This window comes from Mustela putorius, unplaced genomic scaffold (assembly GCF_011764305.1).
Source record: "Mustela putorius furo isolate JIRA1106 unplaced genomic scaffold, ASM1176430v1.1 tig00003845_pilon_pilon_pilon, whole genome shotgun sequence".
Classification (NCBI taxonomy): domain Eukaryota; kingdom Metazoa; phylum Chordata; class Mammalia; order Carnivora; family Mustelidae; genus Mustela; species Mustela putorius.
Genome location: NW_025421998.1, coordinates 35,677,441 through 35,704,431, shown reverse-complemented (window position 1 = coordinate 35,704,431; position 26,991 = coordinate 35,677,441). Strand labels below are relative to the sequence as shown.

At 38.0% G+C, this 26,991-nt stretch overlaps 1 protein-coding gene across 1 annotated transcript; it reads left to right on the top strand.

Annotated features, from left to right (window-relative positions):
- On the top strand, positions 1-26,259 carry FAM133B (family with sequence similarity 133 member B). Its single transcript, XM_013047851.2, has 11 exons — positions 1-132; positions 7,608-7,705; positions 8,913-8,991; positions 10,142-10,216; positions 10,353-10,385; positions 10,828-10,890; positions 11,504-11,596; positions 13,277-13,327; positions 18,733-18,825; positions 20,553-20,594; positions 24,476-26,259. The coding sequence occupies exons 1-11, from the start codon at positions 109-111 to the stop codon at positions 24,560-24,562; spliced, it is 738 nt and encodes a 245-aa protein (XP_012903305.1). The 5' UTR covers positions 1-108; the 3' UTR covers positions 24,563-26,259.
- The last annotated feature ends 732 nt before the right edge of the window (positions 26,260-26,991 follow it).

The window sequence follows — 26,991 nt, the reverse complement described above, 5'->3', positions numbered from 1 at the left end:
GCCTCTCTCTGGGCAGGGTAGAGAGTCGGCAGAAGGACCTCCGGCGGGCCCTTTTCGGCCGCTTTCTGGCCTCTTCTCCCTCGGCGTTTGTGGGCTCAGTCCTGCACCATGGGGAAGCGGGACAATCGGGTGGTGAGTACCCGGTGGGAAAAACAGTGGGGCGACGCGGGAGCCGGCGGCAGGAGAGCGGAGCCCCTTGCTTTTCCCGACGGGGCCTGAGGGTCAGCGGCGGCGCTTGGACCTCGAGCCGGGCGACCCAGCTCCCCCCATCCCCGCCGGCCCCAGACGCGCGTGCGCCGCGCACGCAGTTGGCGCTTTGGGGCCCCCCACTCTCTCCTCTCTTCTCCTCTCTCGTGTCACCCTTTTTTCTCAACCCCGCCGCTCCTTGGGTCGGTGCTTCCTGGCTCCTTTCCCTCGTCCCGCACTCGGGCTGGCAGTGCCCAGTTTTTGGAGCCACAGCGGCTCAAGGAATTCGTCTCCTCTTGGGTGTACGTCCGGAGTCGGAGGCCCCTGGCGGCGCGGGGACTCGCCCTCTTGTGGGGATCGCCCACCCTGGCTCCAGGCCCCTGCGGGGCGCACGCAGGTGGGATGGAGGCGTGGAGGCCTCGGGCGCGGCTCCTTTCCGTGGGCCTGCTGCGCGCCCAGTTCTGGCCGGAGACAGCCTCCCGTTTGAGGACCAGCATGGAAGCATTGGGCTTCGTGTTCTCAGCACTTACCACGACCTGGCACCTAGGAGGCCCTGTGTAAGAATGAAGGGTGCAGACGGTTGTCTTTGGAATCAGGCGTGGACTGGCGTGTCAGTTTTGGACCCTCGGGAGTTGAGTGACCAAGACGAGTTGCTTTTCTTCTCCGAGCTTCAGTTTCTTCGTCTCTAAAGGGGTATCAGTGTTCTCCACAACTTTGCAAAATAGTTAAAACCGCAGAAGGCAGATAGCCAGGGAATGCTTGGCTTGAAAGTTGTTGTAGTAAATGAGATAAAGGAGACACAGGAATAAGTAATAGCAGAAAGAGTAAGAAATACTTGATGATGGAGATTCGTGGTTCTGAAGGCATTCAGAAGAGAAGGTGCTTTTGACAAGAGGGGGAAGGAGGCGTTCTTCATGGCTGCTAGTTTGGTCTGGAAAGTCCAGATTATAAATCAGACTGGATGGATGGTAAACATAATAGGTTGCAGCCTTACAGTTCCTGGAATTTATCTGTGACAGAGTTATAGCCACTGAGCAGCAAAACATAAATAAATGCATTACATACATACATGCAGTTATTAAAGTTAATATACTAAATTTAATGAACTTTTGTGTTCAGTGATTATTGCATTTTCAGGCGGGGGGGAGCTGCTAAAAGAGCATTACTTTTATGAAATGAGAGCATTTCTTATGTTCAAAACGTGTGTTTTAATTTTATATAGCCTTCATAATCAAAGATGTCTAGGAACCACAGTGGTTAGCCTTACAAGGTTAAGGAATGACTGTAGGTCAGACCTTTTTCTGATATCCTGATTCTCGTAGAGTTGAAATGGTGTTCTGCTGGAGCATCCTTAGGTTTGAGGCGTTAAGAGTGGTTTGATTCTTTAATGACTGAGGGTTTGAATGTTTAGAAATCACCAGACCTTGGATACCATTTCATACAGAGACCTAAGATGTTTTTGTTTTCTTTTACTGGGGAAAAGTGTTGGTTTACATATCCCTTTGAAGCATTTGAAACTTTTCAAATTAGCTTCATTTACTAGAACGTTTTGATAATAACTCTGGGCTCTGCTTATTATTTGGTATGCTGTCATGGCACAGAGTGTTCTGGTAAGATTTTTTATTTGCACTTGAAAGGCTGTGGGAATGAAAACATGAAATCAAGAGTTAGAAGACAGATTGTCTAGTTTAGTCTCCTCGTTGCATGGAGCAAAACTTGGGTCATCTGATACTAAGTTCAGTACGTCGTAACTCTTGGTTTAAATAAAAGGATTGTTTGCCTCTGAAAATAATGGTATTTTTAATTCTTACATTGATAGTAAAATCATAGTCCTAAAGATGATAGAATTGCTTTCTAAAAAAAACTCATAGGGGTGCCTGGGTGGCTCAGTGGGTTAAGCCTCTACCTTCAGCTCAGATTATGATCTCGGGGTCCTGGGATCGAGCCCCACATCGGGCTCTCTTCTCAGGGAGCCTGCTTCCCCCTCTCTGCCTGCCTCTCTGCCTACTTGTGATCTCCTTCTCTGTCAAATAAATAAATAAAACCTTTAAAAAAATAAAAATAAATTTAAAAAACTCATGAAGTCTACGTCGAAGGTTTTGTTTTGTTTTCAAAAAAGACTGCTTTGGGGCGCCTGGCCGGCTTAGTCGGCAGAACATGCTACTCTTGAGCTCAGGGTTTTAAGTTCAAGCCTCACGTTGCCTGTAGAGATTACTTAAGATCTTTTTTTTTTTTTCTTTAAAGTAGACTTTAGGGCGCCTGGGTGGCCCATTGGGTTAAAGCCTCTGCCTTTGGCTCGGGTCATGATCTCAGGGCCCTGAGATCAAGTCCCGCATAGGGCTCTCTGCTCAGTGGGGAGCCTGCTTCCTCCTCTCTCTGCCTACTTGTGATCTGTCTGTCAAATAAATAAATAAATAAATAAATATCTTCTTAAAAAAAATAAAATAAAGTAGACTTTACTTTTTAGAGCAGTTTTGGATTCATAGGAAAATTGAGCCTTGCGTACTGAGAGCTCCCATGTATTCCAGGACCAGTCATGCACAGCCTCACCTACTTTGAAAGCTATTGGAGAGTCGTGCATTGTTAAAATTGATGAACCTGTCTTGACACATTATTTTCACCTGTAGTCCATGCTTGACATCAGGGGTCACGATAGGTGTTGTACATTCTTGAACAGTTTTTTTTTTTAACTGAACATTTTAGTTCTCAAGATTTGTAAAGTGTTCATAAATTCATGATGGCCACCGGTTGTCCCCATTATTTTCAGAAGTTTCCCTCATATTCTTGATACTTTTTGCCCTCTAAAACAGATGTATCCTCTAGATAAAAATAGGTAATCAAAGTAACAAATGAAGGTCTGCACATTTTGTTCTTGCATCCTTTTTAGTACCTGCCCACTATGTATTCCCTTGAGCCCAGTTTGCCATCCTGGGTTTCTTTTTTAAGATTTTATTTTTAAGGGGTGCCTAGGTGGCTCAGTGTATTTGGGCCTCTGTCTTCAGCTGAGGTCCTGGGACCAAGCCCTGCATCGGGCTTTCTACTCAGCAGGGAGCGTGCTCCCTCCCCACCCCTTCTACCTGCCTCTCTGCCTACTTGTGATCTCTGTCAAATAAATAAATAGAATCTTTAAGAAAAAAAAAGATTTTATTTTATTTTTTAAAGATTTTTTTATTTATTTGACAGATCACAAGTAGGCAGAGAGGCGGGCAGAGAGAGAGAGGAGGAGGCAGGCTCCCTGCTGAGCAGAGAGCCGGATGTGACAGGACCTGAGCCAAAGGCAGAGGCTTTAACCACTGAGCCACCCAGGCGCTCCTAAAAAGATTTTATTTTTAAGTACTCTCTGCATCTTCGTGGGGCTCGATCTGGCAGCCCCTGAGATCAAGAGTTGTGTGCTCCACCGACTGAGCCTGCTGGGTGCCCCAATATCCTGAGTTTCAAAAAGAGATTGTTTTCTGTTACCCAAACTCATGCAGCAATTTGGAGCCACAGACATTTCTAATTACATATGAATACAAGTGTTTGATTTATAAGATCACAGTATTTAAAGTGATTAAGTCATAGACAGTTTAGGAAATTGCATACTTTCTATATTTTAACCGATGCCTAACCAATCACCCCCTTAGTGTTAAGAATATTGTTTTTTGGGGCCCTGGGTGGCTCAGTGGGTTACAGCCTCTGCCTTCAGCTCAGGTCATGATCCCAGAGTCCTTGGATCGAGCCCTGCATCAGGCTCTCTGCTCAACAGGGAGCCTGCTTCCCCCTCTCTCTCTGCCTGCCTCTATGCCTACTTGTGATCTCTGTCTGTCAAATAAATAAATAAATAATCTTAATTTTTTAAAAAAAGCATTGTTGCTTAATGTTTATGAGCATAGACCATCAAGTGTTTTTGCAAAGGAGCCTAACACGTAAGATGCACTTAATAAATACTGCTGTTACAATTAAAGTAAATAATTGAGATATGTGGAATGTACTTATGCAGACTAAGGGTAGTGTTTATGGTCAAAAGCTTGAAAGTTAAACCTTATTGCATAGACAGATAGCTCATGTGATAGTACCATAAGTTGTCTATAATTAAGAGTCTTAGCATGTGAATATATTACTTTACTATTTAATTTTCCCTTGAAAAGTAAACCCTAAGACAAACTGGTATGTACTTTGGGGAAGCAGTTTCACAATAGACATTAAGGCACATAGAAATGTTAATTAATGTGATTTTAAGATACATGCTAGAATATTTGAAGACTGTCAAATGTGGTAAATGTGTTACGATTCTTTTTTTTTTTTTTTTTTTTTTAGTAGGCTCTATGCCCCAAATTAGGCTAACACACTGAACCACCCAGGCACCCCTGAAAGCAGATGCTTAACCAACTAAGCCACCCAGCCACCCCTGGTTTTCGAAATTTAACCCAATCCAATAAGCATTTACAAAAACTCTTATTTATTTACTTATTTTTAAGATTTCATTTATTTGTTTGAGAGAGAGTGCGTGAGCTGGGGAGGAGCAGAGGTAGAGGGACAAGCAGACTCTGCACTGCGCACGAAGCTCCACACAGGGCTGGATCCCACAATGCCAAGATATGACCTCAGCTTAAATGAAAAGTTGGATGCTTAACTCACTGAGCCACCCAGGTGCCCCAAAACTCTTCCAGTTTTTAAAAAATTTTATTCTTTTCTTCCATTTTTTAAATAAAAAGAATAGTGGTAGAAAATGACTACTACCAAAGTTGATTTTAAGGCTTTAAACAAAACCATTACTTAATGTTCACAAGGAAGTGAAAGGATGTTAATGTATTTGTTGCATTTTATTTAGCAAAACCTGTGAAAATAACCAATATTTGCCAAATAACAAATATGGGTTATAGGGGCACCTGGGTGGCTCAGTGGGTTAAGCCACTGCCTTCGGCTCAGGTCATGATTTCAGGGTCCTGGGATCAAGCCCCGCATCGGGCTCTCTGCTCAGCGGGGAGCCTGCTTCCTCCTCTCTCTCTGCCTGTCTCTGCCTACATGTGATCTCTGTCAAATAAATAAATAAAATCTTTTAAAAAAAAAACTGTAAACATTTAAAAAAAATGGGTTATATATTTCCAGATTTCTCTGGCAGAGCAAACAATATAAAACCATTATAAACAACACATACTGAAAACTACTTCCATTCAGCTGGATACTGCCTAACTAATTACTTGGGATGAAAAATCCATTAACATAATTTTCTTATAGGCAGGAACTAATTCTAGAGCTCTTAATGTCAGGGATGTTTACAGGACCAGGGCTAGATGTGACTATCAAATTCAACTCTCTTTACAGAGAGGCATGTAGTGTGTTTTACATCAACTGTTATGTTCTCAAATATTTCATTCAACTGCCTCTGCTAAGAATTTCACTCAGTTCATGTGGAAATACAACAATCAATGGAGGCTGCAACAGAAGAGTTGCTAGCCCTACTAATGACCCTGACAATCCTAACCAGAAGCAGGTACAATGTGCAAAGCCAAGCTCATCATTTTTACAATAGGAGATTATCTATCTGTCCATCTAACATCGTCTCATTCCTTTGGTACCATGACATAATTTTAGTAGCAGTTAAGAAAAATGTATCTTAAGCTTAAAATTGTAAAAACTGTTCATTTCCAAAGAATGCAAACATATACAAGGATGTTCAAAACTAAATTACAAAAATAGGGAAAATGGAAAGTACACAAAGAGCTATCAAACTGAGATGCATTATAAAGTATACCCTCAAAATCAATTCTATGCAGCCACTAAAGAGTAGATCTATAGTTATTGATATGGAAAGGTGTCCAAGATTTCTCAAAAGCAAAAGCAAGTTACCAAAAACCAAGATACCATCTTAATAAACAGCTATAAAATGTTTTAAAATTAAAAAAAAAATTTTTTTTTTTTAAGTGGGGGACAGAGGGAAAGAAAGAATCTTAAAAAGGCTCCAGGTCCAGTACAAAGCCAGATGCAGGGCTCAATCTCATGACCCTGAGTTCGGGACCTGAGCTGAAATCAGCAGTCACATGCTTAACTGACTGAGCCACTCAGGCTCACAAATGTCATTTCTTTCTGAGGCTGAGTAATACTCCATTTTCTGTATGTGCCACATTTTGTTTATCCATTTATCAGTAGATGGATATTTGGATTGTTCTCACTTTCGGCTGTCTTGTATAATGCTGCTGTGAACAGGAGTGTACAAGTATCTGTTTGAGTCCCTGCTTTCAGTTATTGTTTAGTTCCACTTAAGAGTTGGAATCATCGGATCATCTGGTCATTCTCTATTGAACTTTTTGAGGAAACCCAACTTTTCCATGACAGCTGCACCCTTTTATATTCTCACCAGCAATGTGTAAAGATTGCAGTTTCTCCCTCTTTTTGACAGCATGTGTTATTTTCTGGTTTTGGTAGTAGTCATCCTAATGGGTACAGGGTGGCATCTCATTGTAGTTTGATTTGCATTTCCCCAGTGACTGGTGAGTTGAACATCTCTTCATGTGCTCTTGGACATTTGAATATCTTCTTCGGAGAAATGTTTATTCAGGTCCTTTGCACATTTAATGGGATCGTTTGGGTTTTTTGCTGTTGAGTTGTAGGATTTCTTTATGCATTCTGGATATTAATTGCCTATTAAATGTATGAGTTGCAAATATTTTCTTTCATTCTGTGGATTGTCTTTTCACTCTTTTGGTAGTGTTCTTTGATACACAAATGTTTTAATTTTTATAAAGTCCTCTCTATCTGGTTTTTTTTTCTTTTGTTGTCTATGCATAATTTAATTTTTTGGTGTCAAAAGTTGGCAAGACAAATTGCCATCAGTATGGCATATACTTTCTGAGATAAAAGATACAGTAGAGGGGCGCCTGGGTGGCTCAGAGGGTTAAAGCCTCTGCTTTTGGCTCAGGTCATGATCCCAGGGTCCTGGGATGGAGCCCCACATCGGGCTCTGCTCAGCAGGGAGCCTGCTTCCTCCTCTCTCTCTGCCTGCCTCTCTGCCTACTTGTGATCTCTGTCTGTCAAATAAATAAATAATATCTTTGAAAAAAAAGTTACATCTTCAACTTCTTCACATCTAAGTTTCTTCATTTGCCAGTGAGCATAGTGTTACAGTCTTACAGGGTTATCGGGCTTTAGGAGAAGACATTATAAAGTAATCTTACAGTAAGAAAGAGGTATCACTATTATTTTCATTAAATCTCTGGTGAAAAACATTTTTTTTTCCTGTGAAATAGCGATATTACTCACCTCTCAAACTTGTGAGACTTAGTAGACCATTAAATTTATTTTTTATAACAAAAATTTGGTTAGTCAGATTATTCATGCTTAGTTAGACATAGTATGCATTTATAATAAAGCATGCTTGGTGAGTAAGTGAGCATTTGCATTTTTATTTTTTTAATTGAGTTAATTTTTATTCTTTCCTCAAGGCCTATATGAACCCAATAGCAATGGCCAGATCAAGGGGTCCAATCCAGTCTTCGGGGCCAACGATCCAAGATTATCTGAATCGACCAAGGCCTACCTGGTATTTGTAAAACAATTTAGACATTTATAAGGTTTTTGTAAATTTTTTAAAGGTTACTGTTACAACTCTTACTGCTTGCAAATCAGTTGTCACACATAATTTTTGAAGTGATACTCATAGGTGCTTTCTTGTCAGTGTATGAAACACATGCATCATGCATAACTGTAAAGCAAGTATTTGAGAACCCACCATCCTGTATAGCTACCAGATAACCTTTCATACCGTTCTCTTCTCTACCTCTAAAGAGGTAGAAGGACTCCCAGATAGATGTACTTTTGGATAAGATTTATTACAGAGTGTACCAGCCACAGTAAGGGAAAAGGATCATGGGGTGAAGTCTCGGGGAGACTAGGCTCAGATTTGTACGGCTTCTTCTCTTGTGGAATCACATAGGATGAATTTATAACCTCAGCAATGAGTTGTCTTAACACATCTGAGGTGTTGCCAACCAGGGGAGTCTGTGAGAGACTCCATGTGCCCAGGGCTTTTATTGGGGACTGGTCAGCCTCTGCCTATCAGGTGTCAAAATCCCAGACTCCCAGAAGAAATGCAGGTGATCACCCTCAACAGTAGTATTCGTAGTATTCGTACAGTGAGCTACTCTTATGAGGGAATGGTAAGCACCTTTCCAGAATCCAAATTCCCAGATGCCAGCCAGGGCTAAACTCATAAATGGGCCTTTCTAGGAATAAGCTGTCAGGCATGCTGTATCAACTCTTCTGTCCCATATGTGAGGTGCATTATAAAATTAATGTTTAGTATAAAAATAGTAGTTTAAATAGACTTTAGCGCACCCTAACACTGAAACTACTAGCTTTGGGACTTGAGGAAGAATTTATACCGTCCTCAAGCTTCCCTTCTTTTTCTGTAAAATAGGAGTAATAATACTGTATTTTCTCACAGGATTATTAGGATTAAAGTAGCATGTATTAAAAACAGTGCCACTTGTATATAAGTGCTCAGATGTTTGGTGTATTAGCTCTTATAATCCATACTTAGAAAAGGAATGATCAGTGGTATCTGACAGAGTGTATTCATAATATTTGATTAAGGAGGATGTGAGCAAAATAATTTAAACCTATCAACACTGAAATGGAGGTTTATTAGGATATTAAGAAATTTTTATTTATGAAAATTTTGTTCTGTTTGTAAGCATCCACCTCTAATAGGAATTGCTTGAAAACTTACTTGTTTCCTATTTTTTAAGGGAAGAAGTGAAAGAACAATTAGAAAAGAAAAAGAAAGGCTCCAAGGCATTGGCTGAATTTGAAGAAAAAATGAATGAGGTTTGTAAATAGTACTTGTTTGAAAAAATAGGCACCCTAAATGTATGATTTCTTTAAAATAAAAAGAGGAATACCATATTACAGTAATTTATGTCATCTTGGGTTTTCTAAAATTGACTTCTCTTTAGCTTCCCATGCCCCTGTGTACTTGTGTGCTATATATTACCCTGAGATTTCCATGATATTTGCCTGTTTTGGTTACAAACGTGTGTAGTATTTCAGCTACAATGTAGATTAATTCAGGGTTGCCTAGCTAGCTCATTCAGTAGAGTGAGCAACTCTTGAACTCAGGATTGTGAGTTTGAACCCCCATGTTGGGTAGAGAGATTACTTAAAATCTTTTAAAAATATACATGGATGGATGGATAGATAAATTCAGCTTTGGAAATAGAATCTAACCATCTTCGTTAAAAAGAAAAGGTTCTCAGCCTCACTGATAATACTGACTATTCCTCTCAATATACAGTGTAGAACTCCCACTCTTTAATACCCTCTTTGAAAAGGGCTAGTGGGGCCGGGTGCCTGGGTGGCTCAGTCAGTTAGGTGGCCAACTCTTGATTTCAGCTCAGGTCATGATCTCAGGGTCTAGGGATTGAGCCCCATATCAGGCTTCAGGCTCAGCTGGGAGTCTGCTTATCCATCTCCCTTCCCCTCTCTTCCTCTCCCTGCTTGCATGCACAAGCACGCTCTCTGTCTCTCTCTCTCTCTCTCTCTCTCTCTCTAATAAATAAATAAAATATTTTTTTTTTTTTTTTTTTTTAAAGAAAAGAACTAGTGTGGCTGGTGCCTGCTTGGCTCAGTGGCTTAAGTGGCTGACTTGATTTTGGCTCAGGTCACGATCTCAGGGTTGTAAGATTGAGCCCCACCTCAGACTCTATGCAGAGTCTGCTTAAGGGTCTCTCTCCCTCTCCTTCCCACTCCCCACCCCACCCCCACTCACGCTGTCGAAGGAAGGAAGGAAGGAAGGAAGGAAGGAGCTAGTAAAGGGTCTTTTGGTGACAGGGTTCTGGCACCTGTATTTTTCCCTGTACTTAGAGGCCAAGATGGTGAGAGGTAGTAGAGGACAGAGGAAAGGAAGTAGTGGCTGTCTATATCAGGTGTATTACAAGGGGATATATAGCCTCTGATGGTGTTCATAACCTTTTTGCAGAACTGGAAGAAAGAACTAGAAAAACACAGGGAGAAATTGCTAAGTGGAAGTGAGAGCTCATCCAAAAAAAGACAGGTAATGCCATTTTGAGCTTAATGCTGTTTTTAATGTCCTATTTGGGTTTTCATAATCTGTGTCCTACTGCCAATAGATAATTTTAAAAACTCACATCAACATATTTAGATTTGTACTTTTATTTGTTTGCTTTTAGAGAAAGAAAAAAGAAAAGAAGAAATCTGGTAGGGTGAGCAAAAGTTTTCCATTTTTCTAAATGTTACAATTAAGAGTCTACAAGAAAAGTAAGAATAATTTTTATGATCTGTATGTTAACTGTAAATGAGTCAAGGAGTCTTGAAGTCCTTTAGTAGTTATGGGTGGGTTTTATTGTATTAGCAGTATAAAGAAAAGCACTTACCTCCTTATATCCTGGTAACTCTGTTGTTGTCAGGGAGAGAAAGAGAGAACATTGATTACCATTGGCATATCTGTTGTTACTTTGTTGAGCCTTTTTCGTGTATGTGAGGGAGTGTGGGGAGTGTGATATTTGACATTTTAATATTTAAGGCATCTGTGTAGATCTCTCAGACCACTAGATTGATTTTGTTAAGTATTTGAGAGACTTAGTGATAAGAAAGAAAAATAATTCCTGCATCTCACAAGCTTTAATTATTTTGTGCTTGGTCAAGTATTCATCTTCTTCTTCATCAAGCTCTGATTCTTCCAGCAGTTCCTCAGATTCTGAAGATGAGGTAAGACTTGCCTGTAATGGTTTATGAAATAATAATCTCTAGTTTGTTTTTTTGTTTTTGTTTTTTTAATGACAAGAGGATATCCATTATGAAATACCTGTTAGAAACTTTGGCTTCCAGGTTTTGGTTAATTATCCATAACTGAGAGCACTGATATGAATAAATAACTAGGTATTTAAGTATATATTTAGATATAAATATATATATTAATTCCTAAATTTGTCTTATTCTCTTTAAAAACATCAGTAAAAGAAATGGAGTCTAAAAATCTAAAATGCTATTTGACTAGATGCTAGAGGTTACATGTGATTTAAATTACTTGACTTTTTTTTATAAAGCAGGAAGATTAATATAAGTTACATTTTAAGCATTACTTATGAATGGGGCACCTGGCTGGCTCAGTCAGTAGAGCACATGACTCTTGATCTTGGGTTTGTGAGCTCAAGCCCCACATGGGCATAGAGTTTGCTTAAAAAATTATTATGTAAAACATGCACTTGCAAACTGGTTCTTTCATTTAAGTTTGTTCATTGATAAAGTTTTGGTATTAATAAAATGCATCGATTATATTTTTGAAAGAGAAAGCAAATATTTCTAAAAATGTTTTATATAGGACAAAAAACAAGGAAAAAGGAAAAAGAAAAAGAAGAATCGTTCACATAAATCTTCTGAAAGCTCCATGTCAGAAACTGAATCGGACAGTAAGGTAAAATCAGCAACATTTTAGATAACAAACACATTTTTTTTTCCTTTTAGGTCATCCTATCTTAAATTGCTGTCAGTTTACAGATGAGATGCTATTTTTTGTACTTTGATGGACTGTGCCACTCAATTGATAAACTTAATATCTTTCTTACATATGGGATTTTATTGTTCTCTAAATATTTCCACATATGCCTTCATGTCTCAGCATTTCCATGACAGCTTTTATAATAAACATGGCAGACATTGTTTTTCCCATTTTCATACAGAAGTGAGAGTTCAGAAGAAAAAACATACTCCACTATCTAATCCAGTGTCCTTTCCATTATACCTAAATCTGTTCTGTATGTCCAGAACTGTGAAACATAATTGGCTCTCAAACATATGTGGTAATAAGAAATACATGCAGGTTGCAATAGCAATGTAGATTCCTAGGCCTCATGTCGAGAGAGTCTGATTTAGTAAGTCTGCCTTAGGCTCAGAAGTCTACATTTTTAACATTTGTCCCCTGTGATTCTGATACAGGCCTATCTTTGGGCCACAGTTTTACAAACACTGTTCTAGAACCCCAGGAGAACAAAACAGCTCATTTGGGGGCAGATCTCTACTTGTCCTAGTATGATTTCTTCTGACAAAATGCCTGGCATCTAGAAAATTGTTAGTAAATGTTGGTTTTCTTTTTGTCTTCTAAGACAGAAGAGTCAGTCTAATATGGATAGTTAATCTTTTTCAGATGCCTAGTATGTGTTAGGCACAGTTCTGAGCAATGGACATGTTAGCTTAATTCTCTCAACAAGCCTCATCCATATGGATGAGGAAGGCTCAGGGATGTTAATGGCTAAAACTAAAAGAATCAGAAGCAGAAATTCTCACCTTTCTTCCTTATAGGGAGAGTAGAAAAATCAGTTTGGGGATTTCTGAGGACAGTGTGAATGAGAACCTCAGTGCGGGGGCGCCTAGGTAGCTCAGTGGGTTAAAGCCTCTGCCTTCAGCTCAGGTCGTGATCCCAGGGTCCTGGGATCGAGCCCCACATCGGGCTCTCTGCTCCGCAGGGAGCGTGCTTCCTCCTCTCTCTCTACCTGCCTCTCTACCTACCTGTGATCTCTGTCTGTCAAATAAATAAATAAAATCTTTAAAAAAAAAAAAAAAGAGAACCTCAGTGCGTATGACCACCACAGGCAAAAATAAGCAAATGGCATTAAGTCTTATTTTAAAAGAAACCCTGTGGTTATTACAATGTCTATCATTTTTGGTATGCATAGATTTGATATACAGCCAGATAAAGAAAGAAGCCTTGGGACACCTGGGTGGCTCAGTGGGTTAAGCCTCTGCCTTTGGCTGGGGTCATGACCTCAGGGTCCTGGGATTGTGCCCCGCATCGGGCCTGCTCAGCGGGGAGCTTGCTTCCTCCTCTCTCTCTGCCTGCCTCTCTGTCTACTTGTGATCTCTCTCTCTCTCTCTGTTAAATAAACAAAATCTTTAAAAAAAAAAAAAAAAAAAGCCTTATTGCCATACAAGCACATACATATATATGTGACATACATGTCCCTTATTTTCAGAATGAAGTTCTGGTATTGAAATAAACTTTTTTTAGTCCTAGAGCAAATCACCTTTTTGCTGTTTTTGTCCTTACGCGCTCTCTTACATTTCAAATTGATATGTATATATATGTTTGTTTGTTTAGGACAGTTTAAAAAAGAAGAAAAGGTCAAAGGATGCAACTGAGAAAGAAAAGGTAATTATAATTTTATTTTAATCTATCATAAAATACTTCATTTATGTCTAGAAATTAACAGTAATGTATTCTTCCTTTTAATTTAAGAAATTTATTTCTTTTGCTTTTATAGCATTTTGTTTTGACTTAAGGAAATTATTTGTTGAATTCATTATCAAAGGTTAAAAATTCAGAAAAGTGGGGCACCTGGGTAGCTCATTTGGTTAAGCCTTTGCCTTCGGCTCAGGTTATGATCCCAGGATCCTGGGATCAGGCTCCCTGCTCAGTCGGGCTCAATACCCTCTCCCTCTGCCATTCCCCCTTCTCTCTCTCTCTCAAATAAATAAAATAAGCAAAATCTTAGAGAAAAATCTTTTTCTGGTTCTTAAAAACCTAAAGAAAGCAATTATTGATGAAAAAAACTGTAGACCAGAGTCACTATATTTTACTCAGTATTTTTATATGTTTTTTTTAAATTGAGGTATAATTTACATAATATGCTATTAACCATTTTAAAATTACAATTTGGAGGAAGGAATATTGTGTATGTACAGTGTTGTGCAGTGACCAGCTCTCTAGTTTAAAAACTTCGTCACCCCCTTAAAAACAACCCATACTCTAATTCTTGGGTGGGGTTGTAGATTCGAGCCCCTTGTTGGGTGTAGAGATTACTTAAAAATGCACTTATTTATATTAAAACAAATGGAATTTATTGGAATTAAAACAATCCTGCTTGCTATTTATGAATCGGGTATAGGAGGCAAATTATCCTTTGTGTTTTTTACAAATAGAATTGTATTAATAGTATCACTTTGGAAAGCCAGTTGCTTTTTGCTAACTGTAAGACAAATGAAAGGTAGCATTAACATTGCATATTCAGCAGATTTAAGGACTAGATAAATAAAAGCTTACCACGAAACTCTCACACTACTTCTTCCCCCACCTCTTTTTTAAATTTTAACTTTACTTTAGCCACAAATACTTAGTATTTATCTTTAAAATATAAGACCATGTTTAAAAATTAAACAGTACTATTGCATATTAACATTTTCACAATAATTTCAAATATAATAATAGTGTTTCAAAATGTCCTCCTTTTTCATAAAAATTTTTATAGTTGATTTATGTCATGATCCAGGCAAATTCTAAGATGGCATTTGATTATTAAATCTCATAAGTCCCCTTTAATTTATAACTCTCCCCCTTTTTTTAAATTTTCCTCTTGAAATGTATTTTTTAAGAAAACAGTAGAAGTTTCCTATATTCTAGATTTTGCTGATTGCTTCCCTTCCCTCACCTTTTTAGACTAGAACACTGACGTCCTTTTATAGACTGTTCAGCTTAGGTCTGATTTTTTTAGTAAGAACCACCCAACAAGTAGGTGGTTTTGGTTCTACATGGAAGAGCTTCAGTAGAAGCTTTCACATAGCGCCAAGAGCTGGCCAGGCTAATCCCTTTGTAGCTGTGCTGGGCAATGGGTGTGCAGCTGGGGTGAGGCTTGCCTTATGGAGGGCAAGTTGAAGAATGATTCTTTCCTGGGTAGTCTTGACCAGGACACTGTGGACCACAGAGAGAGATGGAGATTTGGGATAGGTCTGGGTTCCCCCTCCCAGTATCATTTAAAGGCAGTCATATAATATGTCACTTGGACATAGTAGACTTGGGGGAGGTAAGGGAGAGAATCTTAAGCAGACTCCATGCCAAACATGGACCCAGAGCCAGGCTTGATCTCATGACCCTAAGATCACGACCTGAGCCAAAACCAAGAATGGGACATTTAAACGACTATGATACTAGGCGACCCAGGAGTTTCATATTTTGGATACTACTCATCTTTTATACACATAATGAACATTTTTTTGGCCCATGGCTTCTCTTAATCTTGTTTAGAATGTCTGTTACGATTTTAAAAGGGTGTAATTGTTCTTCCTGGGTAATATATATATATTTTTAAGTTTTTTATTTTAATTCTGGTATAGTTAATGTAGAGTGTTACCAAAATGGTGTAATTTTAAGGGGATCAGGGTGGCTCAGTCCTAAGCATCTGACTCTCAGCTCTGGTTCAGGTCATACCTCAGGATCCTGGGATTGAGCCCCGCCCTGGGCTCTGCACTCGGCAGGGAGTCCGCTTGAGGATTTTTCTCTCTTCTTCTCCCACTGCCCCTCCTCCAGCCCATGCTCGTGTGCTTTCTCTGTCTCTAAAATAAATCTTTTTTTAAGAGGGTGTAATTGTAAGTCATATATCAGTCATTGTTTTCGACTCATTTTTAAATTGTGAAAATTTAGTGTAATAACTAACAGTGGATGAAACTATCCCATTTCTTTTTTTTTTTTTAAGATTTTATTTATTTATTTGACAGAGAGAGAGATCACAAGTAGGCAGAGAGGCAGGCAGAGAGAGAGAGGAGGAAGCAGGCTCCCCGCTGAGCAGAGAGCCGGATGAGGGGCTGGATCCCAGGCCCCTGGGATCATGACCTGAGCTGAAGGCAGAGGCTTAACCACCAGGGCGCCACCCAGGTGCCCCAAAATATCCCATTCTAATAGTAACAAAGAATATATAGGAAAAATTTGAAGAACTGATCAGGAGACAGAGAAGCACATGAAGATTTAATAAATGTTCCTGGGTATGACTTACCCTAACTAGACATTAAGTATTTTTTAAGCATCAGACAGTGTGGTATGGGACAGGAATGGGACGGGAAGGAAGCAGTGGAGCAGTGTAGAGCCCAAGTAAAAACTTGTAAGTATTTGTGGGTTTAATGAATGATAAAAGTGGCTTTTCTTGGGATGCCTGAGTGGCTCAGTCGTTAGGCATCTGCCTTCAGCTCAGGTTACGATACTGGGGTCCTGGAATTGAGCCCTGTGTCCAGCTCCCTGCTCAGTGGGAAGCCTGCTTCTCCCTTTCCCACTCCCCCGCTTATGTTCCCTCTCTCGCTGTGTCTCTCTCTGTCAAATAAATAAAATCTTTAAAAAAAAAGAAAAAGAAAAAGACTTTTCTTAGGACAAAATGACTAGCCAGCTGGAAAGTATAAAACTGGTCCCTCCTTAAGGCCAAATAAATCACTGATAAGTCAGTTTTAAATGTATGAAAGTATAACTAGAGAAAGACAGGGGTGACTGTAATATTGGGATAGGGAAGGCCTATGCCTCAAAACGCAAAACACTTCTGACCACATAATTTTAATACTTAATGACAAAAAGAGATCACAAAAAAAATAAATAAATCATGAACAAAATTTAAATATAATGAACAGATTTAGGAAAAACTATTAGAAATACATAATTAAAAACTAATCTTTATTAATTTGAAAATTGATACTTCACGTACACAGAAGAAGTGGTAAAATCCATGTTTAGGCAGTTCTAAAAGAAAATATGGACTGTATTCCAGTAATCTTGAGATTTATAGGATTGATAAAAGCCTGAAACAGAGGTTTCTTGGTAAAGTATGATTCCTAAAGGAGTGACATAAACCATTAGGGGTGGGGGGTGGGAGACATTTGGGTGAAAGCTACTTTGGTCTTTGATTTAGACATTATTAGGTAAAGATTTTTGCATTCATGTATCCTTCATTCCACTTCAACTTTTTTTAATAGCAAATAGCCCATATATATAGCTGCCATCCAGAAAAACATGGGTTAAGTAAATTGTGGCATATGCTTTCAGTGAATGTCAGAGGCAGCCGTAAATGATGATGTAGTTGGCATGGAAGGATTGGATGACAAGAGCAGGTTCCAAATAGCAAGTATCTATATAAAGTTATAAATGTACACATAGCGAGATGTTTCTAAAAATCTTCATGTTTTTTAATCTCTGGTAGCAGGATTCGGATGAATTTGCTTACAGTTAGCATTTATCATTTCTAACAAAATTATAAATGTATTTGTAGAAATAAAATTAAATCACCTGTAATACAGATCACTGTTAGTTTATTTTCTATGTGATTTTTTGTTTAATCTTTAAAATTGGCTTCCTGGTATATAAAGTTTATATATTTTTTCTGTACAATTGGGTAGTGAGCATTTTTTTTCTCATTGTGTGGGGGTTTTTTTTTTTTGGTCTTGTTGTATAAACTGTTCAGACATACAGAAAAAGTATATGGAAAATAACAAAATGACAACCAGCACATCCACTGTGAAGTTTTAATACATCTTAACATTGGGGTGCCTGGGCTCAGTTGAGCGTCCGACTCTTGGTTTTATTTCGGCTGAGGTCATGATCTCAGATCTGGGATCAAGCCCCACCTCTGGCTCCAGTCTAATTGGGGAGTTTGCTGCCCCCTTTCTCTCTCTCCCTCTTCCCCTCCCCACCGCTTGTTCTCTGTCACTCTCTTTCTTTCTCTCTCAAGCAAATAAATCTTTTTTAAAAAAACCTTAACGTTTTGCCATACTTCCCTCAGGTGTTTTGAAATGTTTATTCCTCAGTACGTATGTATGTATATATATATATTTTTTAATATTTTATTTATTTATCCAACAGACAGAGATCACAAGTAGGCAGAGAGGCAGGCAGTGAGAGAGAGGAAGGGAAGCAGGCTCCCTGCTGAGCAGAGAGCCCGATGCGGGGCTCGATCCCAGGACCCTGAGATCATGACCTGAGCCGAAGGCAGCGGCTTAACCCACTGAGCCACCCAGGCGCCCCTCCTCAGTATATATATTTAAGTCCCTAAGTACTCCTCTAGGCTCTCTTCCCCAGAATTATATATTTTCTCATCATTAAAAATATTTAGAGATGAACATTATTTTAATGTGAATTTAACACTCATAATGCATGAAAGGAATTATTACTGTGTAGAGATCTTTTTAGATCACAAATAATTACCCATTGTTTTTCTTTTTTGCAGCACTAGGCTTGTCTGATCCAACACTGGGTAGAAACCAAACAGAATACAGGGGACTCAAATCTTAAACCATCTGCAGGGTCTCTTAAGACATGTTAGATTTTACTTAAAATGAGAGGGCACTTGGCTGGCTCAGTTGGAAGAGCATGCGACTCTTGATCTCATGGTCATGAGTTCAGATCCCACATTGTGTATATGCATTACTTAAATAAATAAACTTTGTTTTTTTTTTTTAAAGAAAATAAGGATATTACATCTCAATTTACATGTAATTATCTCTTCAGGCTATTTAATAAAAATTACTTTGTTGGAATTAAAGACTGAAAATTGGTAAATGTCATCAATTTAAGACATTTCTAAAATGCTGTAATAAGAGATGAGGAAGGACCCTATATCACACTGTCCAACAAGAAGATCTAACAATTTTAAATAACTATGCCCCTAATATGGGAGCAGCCAACTATAAGACATTTCTAAAATGCAAATGGTTTTTGTGATAAGTGGAAAATTATTAATTAGAAACAAAACTTGCGTGGCATAGCCTTAAATCTTTTTGAGTCAAGGTACATGTATTTATTTTCCTTAGGACATTAAAGGACAGAGCAAAAAGAGAAAGATATATTCTGAAGATAAGCCTTTATCATCTGAGTCCTTATCAGAATCAGATCATATTGAGGAGGTAAGTATAAGATCAAATTCACTTTCTTCACTTTAAAATGTTTGTTTTTAATAAATACAAATGAATAAAAAAGAAATACTTCATGAATATTCCATTTACTCACTTCTCTAGTATGTGCAGTGTGAAAAAGAAATGGAAGTTCCATTTCAGAATGATTTTTGCATTTTCTAGAAGTTGATTATATAGCTAATATGGTAATTAACCATATTTACAAATCTCTATTCTGAGCTATTTTATTTTTCTTCTAATAGTTACTTTTTCCTATACTAGTATTTTGATTACATGACAGATGTTGTTTGATATGTACTGTATTGAAACCCAGCATTCCCTTGTTTTTATTTGGAACTATTACTAGTGAGGGAATAGAAGAGTGCTGAGGTAGAACAGAAATGTTGGCATGATCTTTTTCCCTATCTATAAAGTGAGGAAGTAGAATTAGTTTCCGTAGTCTCTATAGTCCTTTTCAGCTCTGATATGCCTATCTTAGATTTTATTTGTACTCTATTCTTAGTTAATTTTAGTTCTGCAAGTTATCATCTTTAAAGTATTTCTCTCTTTGACTTAGTTTCCTCATTTGGAAAATAGGGGCTATTGCCCACCTTTTGTAGCAATATTTTGTAATGCCCCCTGAAATGAAATTGAAATGAATTGAAACTTGTAGTGTGTGTGTATGTGTGTGTATATCTCTTCACATTTTATATTAATATCCCCTAACGAATTTTAAAAAGAAATATAAAAAAATACTAGTGTATAGATTTACTAAACTATTTCAGTACATAAATGTTTGAGTGATAACTAGAAGACTTCAAATCTTAAGACAAAATTCAGGCTGTTGCCCTTCAAAAACTGTTCAGTGGCATTGTCATCAATGACATTTTCCAAAATGGTAAACAATTCTCAATAAAGCTCTGAATGAATGAAACAAACTATAGTCTTTTCTATATTACAAGTAGGTTTATTATATGACTGGCAAGCTGTCTAAAAGTCATGTTAGAGCGTCCGGCTGTCTTGGACATCACATGACAGCATCCCCGGTCTTGGTCTTGCTAAACGTGGATTCAGCACAGCTACCACCATCTCCAGTCATTGTTATGACAAGAATAACAGTAAATAATAATTTCCCAAGTGTTTTCTAGAGCACTTAATATATCGTACACTTAGACTTTAAATATACATGAGCTTTAGCAACTTTCAATTTAGTCTTAAATTCACACTTCTAAAGGTTAAAATTCTAATGGTGTAATGAGTGTTACTTAAAAGGGTTTTAATCATTTGGTTTATACTGAGTACACTATGTGTATAGCTACCATTTATGGAACACCATACAGTAAGAGAAATACATAACTTTATTCCAGGCACTTACACTAGAGGGTGGATATTACCTCGATTTTACAGATGGTGAAACTGAGGGTAGTACATAGCAGAGGTAGGATTCAGAGCGTGGTCTCTTTTATTTCAAAACTCATGCTTTTTATCCACTGTACCTCGTTGGGGTTTTTTAGGTGCTGGAAGGGAATATAAGCAAGCCCTCTAGATATTAAAAAGTCTGAATTTTCTTTCCTTTGAATGTTTCTCATTGACTTGTCATATGAAATAAGAGGTTTGCAGTATCATCAAAATGTTTTTTACACATAAATTCTAAAGCTGTAAGGTACATTAGGGGATGAAAAAATGCCTTGAGTACAAGTTACATATTTGTCTTCTCAACAAAAATTCGAACTTTTTAGGTACGAGCAAAAAAGAAGAAAAGCAGTGAAGAACGAGAAAAAGTAATAGCAAGTATCACTTATTTTTTTACATGACAATAGTGGTAGCTCTTTTTGTTTAATATAAAATGAATCATGGTAAAACAGGACTTCATTTACTGGGGCCAAATAAATATTTATTTGGGAAAAGTGTGGTGTTCAGCTTTACTTAGTGCATTGGAGCAAGTTAAATTGACTCCGGAAAAAAGAATATCCTGGTAGCAAACATCTCTGTTTCTATTTCAGTATTTTATTCAGTATTTCATTTTATTTTGTTCCATATTTGGTACTGTTAGAAATGGAAAATTGAACTTTAATTTGACCTTTTTAAGCTGTAGTATGAAATACTAGGTATGGTGATTGCCTCCATCCTTAATAGTAGTGACTTCCAGGTGGGCCAAACCTGGTAACATTTAGCAGAAAAAGCCTCTCTAAGCCCAGGTTGCAATGAAAAAGCAGGAATGTGACAACATAAATATTTCAATAATAAAGATGATTGTTTCACCATTTCTAAAGCCAGCTCTGCTGTTATGCAGACGAAGAAGTAGAAAAGGAGAAAGAAGGAAGAGGAGAATAAGAAAAATGGCAGTGATAACCAAATGAGAAGTGGACCAACCTAGGGAAAGTGAGATAATAGGTTATCAAAGAGTAATTTCAGACTGTATCATTAGTCATTTAGGAGCACTCAGTGTAAGCATGGGTGATGGCCTTTGAAGGTATTTTCTTAGGGATAGGTAAAAGAAAAATAAGAACAGGGGTGCCTGGGTGGCTCAGTGGGTTGGGCCTCTGCCTTCAGCTCAGGTCATGATCTCAGGGTCCTGGAATCAAGCCCCGCATCGGGCTCTCTGCTCAGCAGGGAGCCTGCTTCCCCCTCTTTCTCTGCCTACTTGTGATCTCTCTCTCTGTCAAATAAATAAATAATTTCTTTAAAAAAGAAAGAAAAATAAGAACAGCATCTTTTGTAAGTTTGAGGGTAACTTCCCCTTCCCAGAATTTCCCCTCACTCTTAAAATGAGGGTCCTTCTCTGGTAACGTATGACTCAGAAGTAGCATTTTATATACTTCAAGACCAAGGTGACATTTAAGAGACTTTTTTTCTGAATGGAAAGATAATTTGAGTGAAGACTGCTTTGGTCTTTGGTTCAGATTAATTAAGGCATAATATTAATTAATTTTGGACCATTCTGATTTGTACTTGCGTACTCCACTGCTTCATGCATTCAGCTCATGTGTTTATTAAGGATCTCTCTGCAGGCGCCATTGATGTTGGTAGTGCTGTTCTAATGGAATACAAGATAAATGAGAGGGTGACTTGTGAGAGTGGCTTTGGGGAGGGAAGGATTTATCAGAAAGAGCTAACCATGTGAATTTCCAAAAAACTATATCCTGGGGCGCCTGGGTGGCTCAGTGGGTTGAGCCGCTGCCTTCGGCTCAGGTCATGATCTCAGGGTCCTGGGATCGAGTCCCGCATCGGGCTCTCTGCTCGGCAGGGAGCCTGCTTCCTCCTCTCTCTCTCTGCCTGCCTCTCTGCCTACTTGTGATCTCTCTGTCAAATAAATAAATAAAATCTTAAAAAAAAAAAAAAAACTATCCTAAACAGAAGAGCTAAGGACCTATGGTAGGGATGAGCTTGATTTGTTTGAGGAACTGAAGGGTAAGCGTGGCTTATATCTAGTAAATAAAGAGGAGTACCATACAGTGAGGTGGGGAAGTAAGCAGAGGCCATTTCACAAGCAAGGTGTTTGGGTTTTAATCAGAATGCTTTGGGAAGCTGTTTTGAGTGTTTTAAACAAAGAAGTGACCTGAACCAACTTTTTTAGAATGCTTTGACAGAGGAGGTGGAGTGGACAGAGGCGAGGAATGGTGGTGTTTGTATCACGGTGGTCATGATGGAGATGGACTAACCTGATGGATTTGAGATGCATTGTGGACTTAGATGGGCTTGCTTGCTGCTTTGGATGTAGAGAGTGGAGTTAAGGCAGAAAGTGGAGTCAAACGTAGCTTGGATTCTTCGCCTTAAGTAAGAGGACCAATTAGAGATGCTGTTTACTAAGATGGTTAAGAGGGTTTGGAGAAAAAAATTAAGCATTGTTTGTTTATTTGTTTTTAAACAGAATTTTTGTTTGATTTTTTTTTTTTTAAGATTTTATTTATTTATTTGACAGACAGAGATCACAAGTAGGCAGAGAGGCAGGCAGAGAGAGAGGAGGAAGCAGGCTCCCCACTGAGCAGAGAACCCGATGCGGGGCTCGATCCCAGGACCCTGGGATCATGACCTGAGCCGAAGGCAGAGGCTTTAACCCACTGAGCCACCCAGGCACCCTAAAATTAAGCATTGTTTATGGTAATTTTAGATATACTTGTTAGATATCCAGGTGGAACTCACAGTCTTGACTTCAAACCATAGGACTAGATACAAAGATTTGGTATGTAAGTGGTTTTTATAGCATGGGAGATAGAGAGCCATGTGGAAAAGAAAGGAAACCCTGAAAGGTCAAGCAGAGGAAGATGAACAGCACAGGAGTTGAAGGGCTCTTTGTGATAGAAGAAAGCAGGAGGTGGAGGTGTCGTGGAAGCCAAGAAAAAAAGTTTTTTTGTTTTTTTTTTTTAAAGATTATTTATTTGACAGACGGATCACAAGTGGGCAGAGAGGCAGGCAGAGAGAGAGGAGGAAGTAGGCTCCCTGCCGCACAGAGAGCCGGATGCAGGGCTCGATCCCAGGACCCTGGGCTCATGACCTAAGCCGAAAGCAGAGGCTTTAACCCACTGAGCCACCCAGGTACCCCAAGAATAGTAATTTAAAAAGAGGGTAGTCAACTGTCCTTTTATGAAAAAGTAACCTATACCCGAAACTTACTTTTAAAAGACCCAAATACAAGATTTGGGACTCTTGGTAAGATTCCCTGTGTACTTGAGCTTCTCGTGACAAGAATGATGAAAGTTCGCTTAGAGCCACTAAGTGATAGAGACGTTTGAGAGGGATGGAGGAATGTTGAAAGTTGTAATTGATAAGGAAATGGATAGGAAACTCTGCTATCTTTACATGTCTCTTTTCTTGGTGATATCAACAAATCAGTCATTTGATACCACCTTTCTAAATATCTGTTTCTAAAAGTTTTGCCTTCTCTTCTACATTGGTTATAGTCACAAGAGTCAGAGTTCAGCAAAATTTTAGCTCTCTATCCAGTCACAATTTGATTGCTTTTCCTAGGCTTCTAAAAATTAAGCATCTGAGTGCCAGGCTGGCTCAGTTGGTGTAGCATACAACTTTTGGTGTTGGGGTTGTGAGTTTAAGCCCCACAATGGGCATAGAGCTTACATAAAAGTTAAAAAAAAAAAAAAAAGCATCTGTTTTACTTAAAAGCTAAGTAGACTTTTCAACTGTACATCCATATTTTTTTTACCACTTTTTTAGTTAGTTTCATAATTAATATAGTGCTACCAGGACATAATAATTTGTTTCTGTTTACTTTAAAAAATATCAGATTTAATATATCTGTCCCCCAAAACTGTCATTTTACAAAAACAGTTGTGTTTTGCTGTGATATGAGGATTTTTTCTAGTAACTACCAATTTCTTTGCCTTTAGAAACGATACAATATGAAATACAGCAGTTGATATCACTATTCTTAGAATTTATTCTCTGTAGGAAATTTTGTTTAAAAGCTACATTTGCATGCTAATGACTTAGAGTTTTTCCATATCTTTTTGAAAATCAACTAACACTCTTAAGTCCTCATATGATATCGATTATTGAGACTTTTCAGGAAATGTTCTGAGTAGTTTCCTTGGTTGTTGGATTGTTTGAAATAATTATATAGTAACTTAGGAGGACCATGGTAACATTGTTGTCTTAATTTTAATATTTTCCTGTAGAAATGTCTAACAGGGAACTCTTTTTACAGGAAAAAACAAAAAAGAAAAAGAAGCATAAGAAACACAGTAAGAAGAAGAAAAAGAAGGCTGCTAGTTCAAGTCCTGACTTGCCATAACATTAAGAAAAATCAGGATTCCCTTATAAAGAAAGTGCAATGTCTAAGGAAATTTCAACTGTGAAAATTATGACATAATTACTAAAATGCATGAATTTTCTTGTTTTTAGAATTATTCCTGGACTATTCAGTAGCCACTCGGATGCCGCTGTGTGAAAGGGCCATAATTGTTGCCTGCTGCTTGAACATCTGTTTTTTTTTCTTCCAGTGCTTAACAACTCTGGGAGATAATACACTGCAGTTGTACTAGTGGTTAAGATATTTGGGGATAAAGTTAATATTTTGACTAGAAGTATCTAATGATAAATCAACAGAAATCAAATCTGGATACATCATTAAGATGTAATTAGCAATTACCAGATGATTCTAGTTAACATTTTTGGAATAGGCATTACATTGATATTTCAAAGTCCTTACTCTGTAGATAAGTGTATTTTAATTTTTTCCCCTGATATACTTTTATTTACCTGGGGAAGGAGCTTTTCGGTTTGGGGTGGGTGGTTTGCTATCTCTTTAGCTAGCAGAATAGCGTGCCTTTTATCCTCACACATCCTATTTTTGTGGACATAGTAGCCATGCTTCATGGGGAGGTCAGAGCTGGGTATAGCAGTCTTGCCCCTAGATATCCTTGGACTCTGTTGTTTGCTGCTTTAAGTGAACCAGAGAAATAGCCCTTTGCAGCATGACAGCCCCAGAAGCTCTGGGATTCACCTCCACTTCAATAATACTGAATGTTTTTTAGCATTAGAATGTGTTATAACATTTGAATTAATTTTGACTATACTTTAGCTTTGGAGAAGAATCATTTCAAATAGACACTGGTACTTTTTGAACTTGATAGCTAAAGATTTAAAATGCATGTTTTATACTGTTAAGTTTTAACCGGTCAGGAAAATTTTATGTAACCAGTAATAGTTATTTTATTTTTGTATGAATTTTGTTTAGGCTGCAATGTTTAGCTTTTATTAACTCCTTATTCTTGCTATATTAAATTCCTTATTGTGTTTAATGGCATACTTGCCAAGATACTTAGCATGTAAACAAAGCAGGCTTTTGATTTTTTTTTTTTTTTTTTTAAACAGCTTCATATTGAAGCTTGAGACTTACTATAAACAAGTTGAGTGGCAGGCCTGGTATGCTGTGTCTTGTTACATAAAGCTATTGCCAGAATCTTAGTAAATATAACATTTTAGAAATTTGTCTTTGTATATTCATAACAAATTATGACAAGTTAAGTGAAAATTACGTTATTGCTCTTCCTGTGTCATATTTTACTAAGATTTTGTGCCTCATATCTACTGCTGAATTGTTTACTAGTAATGTTAAAAAGAATTGATAAATCATTTTCACTTTACATTTTTATATAATCAGGTAACATGAAAAATAATTTGATGTACAATTTTGCCTGTTACAGAGGGTGTGCTAATTATAGTGGTATATGCACAAAACATTTTGGCATGAAAAGAGGCTGAATAAATAGCTATTTTACTTAAAAATAGCTGCGTTCGTACCAACTCCCTTTGAGTCCCAACTAAAGTTCCAAAGATCAAGAAGCACTACTGGGATCAAGAAGTGGATAAGACATGTCCCCAAGTTTTTAGCTGTAAAAATAATATATTTCTTGCTAAGCTTCCTTAAATTTTATGCTTAAAACTTCATACTCTTTTTCCTAATAAAATATATCTATATGTTCTTGAGTATGCAGCAAGTTTGAGGGACATTTTTTTTTTAATCTGAAAGGAAGTTTCTTAGGATTGTTGTTCACGAAAATGCTAAAAGTTAAGTTTATCAGGTTATTTGGTGATTGTTTTTGGTATGAACATAACAGTGTTCCTTTGTACACTGGTCCAGTACATGATGACTATGTCCCACAAGAAGCAACTGTTAGTAGATTGAGGAAGAAGATGACTTGGCAAAAAAATTGTATTTGTTTCCAAACTCTGTTGACGGTCTAGGAAACACTTTTCTCATTGTTCCTCTACTGGTAGCCTTTTTTTTTTAATTTACATAACTAACATACAGTATATTATTAATTTCAGAGGTGAAGTTCAGTGATTCATCAGTTGCATATAACACCCAGTGCTCATCACATCATGTACACTCCTTAATGCCCATCACCCAGTTACTCCATTCCCCCAGCAACCCTTAGTTTGTTTCCTATGGTTAAGAGTTATGGTTTGTCTCCCTCTCTGATATCATCTTGTTTTATTTTTCCCTTAAATTCCACATGTGAGTGAGATCATATGATACTGTCTTTCTCTGATTTATTTCCCTTAGCATAATACCCTCTAGTTCCATTCACGTCTTTGGAAATGGCAAGATTTCGTTCTTTGATGGCTGAGTACTATCCTATTGTGTGTGTGTGTGTGTGTGTGTGTGTGTGTGTTACACACACATACCACATCTTCATCCATTTGTCTGTCGATGGA